Source organism: Rhinolophus sinicus, linkage group LG06, assembly GCF_036562045.2.
Source record: "Rhinolophus sinicus isolate RSC01 linkage group LG06, ASM3656204v1, whole genome shotgun sequence".
In the NCBI taxonomy this organism is placed as follows: Eukaryota; Metazoa; Chordata; class Mammalia; order Chiroptera; family Rhinolophidae; genus Rhinolophus; species Rhinolophus sinicus.
The window spans coordinates 145,027,157-145,035,994 of NC_133756.1; the positions used below are offsets into that span (position 1 = coordinate 145,027,157).

Below are 8,838 nucleotides of genomic sequence, written 5' to 3' on the forward strand. Positions count from 1 at the left end.
CAGAATCCTATTTTCACCAAAGAAAGTTTGGTTGGCGGTACTCCTAGAGATCTCCAACAGGCATTCATTTATTCAGCAAACATCTGTTGAGGGGAGGTTGTGACCGTCAGCACAGGTGAGGAGAAAGAGAAGATGAAAAGCGAAAAGGGTACCATGCCTTCCCTAAAAGAATCTTGAGGTTGTGTGGCAATATTGGCCTGTTGGGTTTGAGTCAGCTAATATTTACTGAGCACACACTCTGCGCCAGGCACTTTTAGATGAATTATGGTTACAAGACAAAAGTAGAAAAGTGTTAGTCGCTGAACACTTTTGATGTTCAAGGGTTGATCACAGGCGTCCAGCAATGTGATCTGTGAGCTGGGTCATCTTAAAGGTTCTGATTTAGGGGTCCTATTCTTTATTCAGCTTTTCCCATCCCTCTCATAGCCCACATCACCTTACCTTGCTCTTCTTCATGTAACCAGAGTCCTTGAATTGCAGCTTTTCAGGGGAAATCGTAGTTTATTCACTCTCCTTACGAGCAAACAAAGGTGTTAGGTGTCAATTGGCTTTGTAGCTATTGGATGAGGCCCAAGAGAAGAAGTTAGGTGCCTTTTTCCCTTAAAGAATTTACCTGATTTCTATGAAGAGGAACAAAAAAATGTGACAGCCTGACCAGAGAAGGCGTCACAACACCAGAATGATTAAAGAATGTTTCTATGCTGATTGTGCAAAAAAGGCCTTCACCAGCTTTCACTCTCATGGGAATAATGTTCTTTTCTGTAAACCCCAGCGGGCAGTCATACACCTGCTGCTTGGTAGGTCCCCTCTATAAAGCCCCATGATTTAGAAACGTCTCCCTTAAACTGTGGTCTAGCTCATCATAATGGAGCTCACCCAACCTCATTCTGCCCTGTAGAAGAGAGCTGTCTATTAGACCTTTTTTGTGATGATGGAAAGGTTCTTTCTATACCTGCACTGTCCAGTACACAACCATTAACCATCCGTGGCTACTGAGCACTCAAAATTTGGCTAGTTGGACTGAAGAAGGGAATTTTTAATTTAATTTTATTTTCATTAGCTTAAATTTAAATAGCCACGTGTGGCTAGTTGCTACCATATTGAATGTCACAGCTCTAACATGAAGCAAAATAACTCTCTAAATATCTTTAAGGATTGTCAGGTGGAAGAGATGTAAAATCAGTTTTTAAGTTACCCCCCCTTAAGTCTTTCAAGAGCGATGCCTCCATGCCTTAAATGTACGTTACCTGGTTTCTAAACCGCACCCTCTTGTGTCAAGGCTGCAGTCTGCCTTCATCCACATTGTATGGTCACTGTATGCTCAGCTAATGCCTGAGATTTAAAAGGAAAGGAAATAAAGGCAGGGTGCAGTTTGGTGGAGATCTCTGACTTTTGGACTCAGAAAATCTAAGTTGTAGATATGATGTGCCATAGCTAGCACTGCAGCCTTGGGCAATATCCTTGACATTTGGGACTCAGTCTCCAATTTACATAAAGAAAAGCTTGGGTTAGATGACTTCTGAGGTCCCTTCATCTCTAATGCTTCTTTTAAAATTCCTCTAAGAAGAATGAGAAAGTTAGAACTTGTCTTTTAAAAGTACTTACTTAAATGCCTGGAGTACTAAGTAATGGACTGAGTTGTTTATGAGAATCATCTTACCCTCCTCAAAGAACTCAGGCAGTAACAGAGACACACAAATCCAAAGGGAAGTGCAGGCAGAACAACGCAAGCGCCATATTCCAAAGCCCTACAGATCGAATGTTATCCACTTTCAAAATGAGCTTTGTCTGTGTTACTAACATCCATCCCTACTTCACCCCCATGCACAAACATTGTTTTATGCTTGTAAAAATACTTTCCCCCAATATTTCATTCAACTTCTCCAGTACCTATTTGGTAGGCAAATGGGAATTACTTTAACCCGAGAATCCGAAATACCACCAGCAGCATTCCCCCTTTGGCCTTTTAAGTCACCTTCATAGGCAATAGGACAAGGTGGGTGGAGGCAGCCAGGAGACACAAGCAAAGCCCATTTCTTATGGGCTCTTGTATGAACAATTACAGCCAGTGACTCTTGAACATTTACTGTGCTCCAGATACTGTTCTAAGAGCTTATCCACCGCCTTAGTTTCCTCACCCCACAATGTTCATTAAGAGCAACAACGATAGACTCATGTATGCAGTGCCAGGCTCTCTTCTCAAGGCCTTTCCACAATCTTGTGAAACTGGTACTCTTTATAGTCTGATATTACACATAAGAAAGCTGAGGCTCAGATAGGTCAAGTGAGTTGCCTGAGGTCACACAGCAGTTACGATCTCAAAACCAGGCTTTCCAAGCCCCTGCTCTTGTCCGTGTGAATGGCATCCATACTCCCAGCCCATGGATCTGTGGCAGGACTCAAGCATCCTTCCCTCTGCCCCTCACCAAGCAGCCTGCCAGAGGAGATAGGATCTACCTCCTGTCGAGGAGGTATTATTTCTATTTCCCCAAACAAGAGATTAAACTTTATGGCCTTGGCAGTCCTAGTGGGAATGGCCCATGATCATGAATAATAGAGGCTTTGTTTATATTACCCCAAATATCCAGCGGCAAAATGAACAATTCCGACTTCATACAGTTTCCAAATCTCCAGATGGTTGGCAGCATGAACAGAGCTGGGCAGAGTCCAGGCTTTTGGTCATAAATGCCTAGATTTGAATATTGACTCTCTGTCTTAATAGCTATGGGACCTAAGCTAGCTATTAAACCTCCCTAGGCCTCAGTTTCCATGGCTGTATAATAGAAATAACAGCTGCTTTGCAAGACTATTGTGAGGATTACATGAAATTACATGTAAAGAAACCTTAAAGTAACAACGAACTATTTGCCTTGTGTAGTTCAACCTCCTATATCCAGGGTTATGTGGAAGTTAACCAATGCTAGGGAAAAAAATCAATACAGCCTTATGCGTCCAGAGAAATGTTTCATTCTTCTTAGTAAATGCAGTAATAACCCTGATGAGGTCAACAAAGTGTTGAGTGGGAGAGGAAGTAATGGGACTTTCTTGAATACACAAATCAGAATGATTTAAAATCATCACGTTGATGATTAATCTAAGTCTGCAGAAATTGCTACAGTGCTTATCAGAGGCAAACATTTCCATTGCACAGCATGTAGGAAGGAGGATTAGAACTTGGGAATCAGACCCACCAGGGTTTGAATTCTGATTCTTTTATTAATTGCTGAGTAACCTGGGGCAAGTTACTGAATTTTCTGAGTCCCAAGGTTTCTTCACCCGCACTAGGAGACAATAATAGCACTGGCTTCCTGAGTTGTGACCACCAGTTCTCCAACTTGAGTGTGCATCAGAAACCCGTTGAGGACTCGTTAAACCACAGATCCTGGGCCCCACTCCTAGAATTTTCTGATTCAACAAGTCTGGCTTTCACAACTGATGCTTTTGCTGCTGGCTCGGGGAACTCACTTTAAGAAGTGCCAATTGTTAAGAGTCAATTAAGATGAAACTGTATTAAGACATTATAAACCGTAGTGATAATGATGGTGGTTTACTACAATGATGATGATGATTGGTCCTTGCACCCTTTTCTCATGATCTTTAAATGATTAGGTGTGGGCAGAAGAAAAAGCTGGTGATCAACAATGGAAATGGAGCTGTGGAGGACAGAAAGCCAAGTGGACTCAACGGGGAGGCCAGCAAGTCTCAGGAGATGGTGCATTTGGTGAACAAGGAGCCCTCAGAGACCCCTGACCAGTGTATGACAGCCGATGAGACCCGGAACCTGCAGAATGTAGACATGAAAATTGGGGTGTAACCCCTACACCATGACCTTGGAAAAAAATGACACGTCACCATTACAGGGAGCTGGGACACTCCTCAGATGCAATGTGCTACTGATTATTTCATTTCGGTTCTTTTTTTAGCATAAAATTTTCTACTCCTTTTTGTTTTTTGTGTTTTGTTTTTTAAAGTCCATCCAATTTATAAAAACAGCATTGCTTTCTGAAATGATGGCCCAATCAACAAGAATTTGACGGTTCCAGTTCCCACCTAGAAGCCACTTACTCCCTGGGGTGTGCTATGGACAGCTTCTAACAAAAACCACAAATCCCTCCTCCCAATCCCAAACTTCTTTCCACCCCACCTCCCAGGTGACAGCCACATGCTAAAGACATCCCCAGGGCTAAGAGGGATTGGTTCCTGGGAGGAAATTTGAATGGGTCCATATTGCCCCTCCAGCAATCCAATCCCTGGGCATTGCTTTCCAGTGGGGTAGGAGATTGGGTGTACTGGTTATACATCCCCTTCTACAGACCCCCTGGAAAATTTTCAGATGCTTCTGGAAATGCCCAAAGGATGAAGCTATTTATCTGTAGTAAGCTATTTATCTGTGTTTTTGAAATATTAAACCCTGGAGGTCCTTTGATCAATATGATTTTTGTTTTGTTTTGTTACTTCGTCAGAAGCATAAAGGGGTTTATGCTGATTCATAATAAACATCTGTACTTCTTTCACTTTAACTTTTGTGCTGTGATCCTTCAGTTTCTTAACCAGCAAGGTCTGACTCCCAACAATTCATCAGGAAGATGTGAGAAGGTCCACCCCGAAAGCCTTCATCTCAGAGGCGCTAAGGCCCCACTCAGGCCCACTCATCCAAATCTCACGGAAGATCAAGGAAGATAGCACTAGGTTATTTCTGAGGCTCCAAAGGCTTTCTGTCCTGTCCTAGACCCAGAATTGTGACAGGAGGAGTTTCAGCTGCTTTATGTTTTAATGGCCACCTGTTCTCTCCTCTGACAGGCTGTGAAAAGTCACATTACATCTGCAGGCATCCCATTTCGTGGGACGTCCCATTTCGTGGCGTCCCATTTCGTGAACACTGACCCCATTGCTGATTTCCAAAAATAATATGGAAGTGCCTTTTGACCTCTTGTAATCAAAGGAAAAACAATGGAAATGAAAGAGAGCATAGAGAGTAGCCAACTGATTGGCACAGGCTGGGGAAAGGGGAGAGGGAGCAGTGTAGATCCTGAGTAATTTTATGGCTGTACTTGTTTATACTTTAACAAGCCAGTTGTCTGTCTCCAATGCAGTTGTTACTCAGGATACGTTAAGTACCTGGGGAAGCCCTCAAAAGGTTACAGGACTTCCCACCATTGGAATCTCATCACCAGATACCAGAGTTATGGTCAAATAAGAGATTAATGGCTTTATCCTTGTCTTGGCAAGTCCTTTGTCGTCTTTATTCCTACGCTCAGAAGGCCCCATTCATCCTGGAACTTCCAAAGGCTACTTGTAATAGGAGAGATTGAATCTATAAAGTAAGGGCTCCTATAAAATGAGACCTCCTTCCTTAGGTCCCCATAAAAAGTCATCTGTTGCCTAAACTGATATGCTTTGCTGGCAATGTTTCTCACACAAAAAGAAGAAAAAGAAAGATGGGGATGGGAGGGGGTAGGCATCAGAGGAGGAGGAGGAGGAAAAAAAGAAGAAAAAGCTCCCACGAAAATCAGGACTGGGCTTATACACATGCTGAAGGAGATACGTGAAGGAGAGAAGCCCGTTTTCTGCTCTCATTCCCAAATTCTGCTCTCCCCTATCCTCCCTCACAACGCCCTCCCTGCCATGGTCTTTGTAAACCTCCTTCTCTTCTTCTGTGAACATTGTTGGCAACTGTTATATCAGCTGTGTGGTTTTCTTTCTATTTTCAAGTTGAAAGAAAAGAAAATGGACATCTGGCCACTCTGTTTGTATCACCACTAGTGTCTGAGTGTTCCCTGCTTCCAGGAGCTTTCCTGGCTATTTCACATGAATGCAACAAGTCACCCTGGGATCAGGTTCAGGGGGGCTAGTCCAGCGTCTACCTGTCCCCCAGATTCCCCTTGGGGCCATGGATAGTCACATGAGTCTCATAGGTAGGGATGGTTTTCCACCCCTTCTAGATATTCCCAAGAAATAGGCTGAGATAGGAGATTGCTTTCTATTTTATTTTGGAATTAAATACAATCTTTTTTAAATTATTGTTGCAGTCCCTCACTTGGATATGTTTCTGTGTTCTCAGCATAGGAATAGGGGAGGCCTTGAGCTCCCCCCCCACCCCGAGATGCACTACCCCTGCAATATTGCCTGAAGTACATCGGGTAGGTTATGTTCTCTCCCATTTGACATAATGGCATAACTCAGGAAGCACAACTTGACTATACATCATTCCTACCACTAACTTGCCAGGTGATCTGGGCTAAGTCATTAAACTGGGCCTTGTTTGTAAAAGTAAGGGACCAGCATTTCATTATTTTGAAAGCTTAAGAGAGCAAAGCTAAGAGCTTTGCAAAGCTGCAAGCTTAAGATGTAATTTTTCCTACAGTCATAAATCTTTGTGTCTCCTAAGGGCTTCTGTTAAATGAGTGCGGGGTGAAAAATAAAATGGACTCCTTCATATCCATTTTGTTTGCAGATTCTAGCCTGCAGAACTATTCAAAAAGTTTTACATTGAGACCATGATGTGAAGAACCAATTTCATGGCCAATGTGTATTCAATTCTGGTACAATAGGCGTAGGAGAAAGGTAACCTCCAACTTCTCTAGAAGAGTAAAATGTACTTAAAAATAAGAATAACATGGTCCTATACCTTTATGGCATAGGTATGCCTTTTGCAAATCACTTTGAGTGTTTCGTGCATTGTTACTTTGATTTTTCACAGCACACCCTTCCTCTGATTTTTGTATATTTATTGATGGACCAGTAATAATGAGGAAACCATGATATGTATATCGCCCAGTTGAAAGCACTTATTGGAAAATATCAAAAGGCTACTATTAAAAGGCTGAAGGAAATGGACGTGAGTCTCTGCTTTAAGGGGGAGACAGAGCTATGTGATTTGGCTATCTGGGTACTTTAGAAGCACAATGTTAAAAGTTTCTGAGGTGGCTGAAGATTCACACTCATATTTTTTCTAAAAGGAAAAACCATCTGGATTTCTATCACCTGAGAATCTTCTTTTGGAGAAAGTTGATGTTTTCATAGGAGGTGTATGTTCCATATATCTCAAACTAAATGAGGTATCGTGAAGTGTTAGTTTTTTAAAAGCCAAGAACTACTCTTGGTCTTCCAGATAAAGAGAGTAAACATACTCACTTCCATTCCCTCCCATAAGCCTCTAAAAGAACAATAAATAAATATTTCAAAAGGCAAAACCAGTGGGGTCAAAGAGAATGAAAGAAGAGACAATAGTAACAAAAATATGAAACTTGGAAATGACGGTTCATTGGTAACTGAGTAAATTTGGAAAAGTTAAATGGTAAACCAGCAGTGGGGAAAGTTGAGTAGCAACCAGATTTGTGTAGAACTCCCAAAAACCTCAGGAATTGGCGGTGTTCACTACCATGTTTTCCTGAAAATAAGACCTAACTGGAAAATAAGCCCCAGCATGATTTTTCGGGATGACGTCCTCTGAACATAAACCCTAATGCATCTTTTGGAGCAAGAATTAATATAAGACCCGGTCTTATTTTGGGGAAACACGGTACCTCTGGATATGGTAGACAAGGTAGGGCTAAAATTCAGAGAATGGGTTTAAAGCCTATTGAAGATGCTGCTAGAACCCCAGATTTCCTTCTCCATTCAAAGTAGCCGAGTCACACTATTCTTTCCAAACTCCTGCAAATGACCGGAAGTTTATTCTCTGAAGAGGGCAAAATAAAGAGTCTTTGATTGAAGGGCAACAAGGCACACACAGTTGACATTAGAAATGTCATACTGAAAAGTGAAACCATGCATAAGAAATGTTGAGACTGCCTAGCCTTCTCTCCTATCTTGGCTTCCAGAATGTCGACAGCCAAGCATGTATGCATCTTCCAGGCAGAAGTTCAGTCTTTCTGGGGAACCTGATAAGCCTGACAGAAAACCCTAAAGATACTAATATGATAGTTCCCCAAGGAAATGGCCTAGCAAAGCAAACTGCAGTGAAGGTCACATCTCAAGCATTGCCAGAACCACCCAAGGCTCTTAGCTTTCTATGGCTCACTCCTACACATGAGAAGCAGAGACGATTCACAAAGAAGAACACTTTTAATAATAATAATAATAATAATAATAATACCATTAATAACCTCAGTAAGTTTAGAGGAGATAATGTATCTATGAAACAAGAACATAATGCTAGAGTAAAATAGGAACATTCAGAAAACACCTTAAAAAGGGGAGCTCTTTAAAATTTAAATGTGAAAACACATAGTTAAAAATAAACTCCATAGAAGGTTTGGAAAATAAAGTTGAAGAAATATCCAGAAAATAGAGCAAAGTCAAAGCAACAGAAACAGAGGAGAAAACAAAAGTAGAGAATCATTCTTGGAAATCCAACGTGCAGATAACAGGAGTTACAGAAAAAGAAAACAGGGAAAATAAAGAGGAAGAAATCACCCAAGAAATAAATCCAAAACAATTTCCCAGAATTGAAGAACATGAATATCCAGACTAAAAGAACCAAGCGAGTACTTAGCATCATGGATGAAAACAGATCCACACTAAAGTACATCATTTTAAAAATTAGTAACAATTGGGTCAAAGAAATTATTCTATAAACTTCTAGAGAGAAAAAAATTGATAATGTAGAAGATCAAGAATCAGAATAGAATCAGACTTTTCAACAGCCACATAGAAGATCCGGAAACAGTGCTTTCAAAATTCTAAGGGAAATATTTCCAAGCTAGAGCTCTAATTTGGCTAAACTACAAATTAGGTGAAAGAGTAAAATGAAGACATTTCAAACATGCATTTTCTCCAAACCCATTCATCTATTCTCAGGCAACTCCCAAAGGATGTCCTCCATCAAAACAAGGG

At 41.2% G+C, this 8,838-nt stretch overlaps 1 protein-coding gene across 16 annotated transcripts in view; it reads left to right on the forward strand.

The window, feature by feature from the left end:
* The window catches only part of CD44 (CD44 molecule (IN blood group)), an 85,111-nt gene extending 80,591 nt beyond the window's left edge, over positions 1-4,520 (forward strand). For all 16 annotated transcript variants that reach the window (XM_019738555.2, XM_019738545.2, XM_019738546.2 and 13 more), the window contains one exon: positions 3,610-4,520. In XM_019738555.2, coding sequence (XP_019594114.2) covers positions 3,610-3,814 — 205 coding nt within the window. In that variant the 3' untranslated portion in view covers positions 3,815-4,520. The remainder of the gene's footprint in view (positions 1-3,609) is intronic.
* The last annotated feature ends 4,318 nt before the right edge of the window (positions 4,521-8,838 follow it).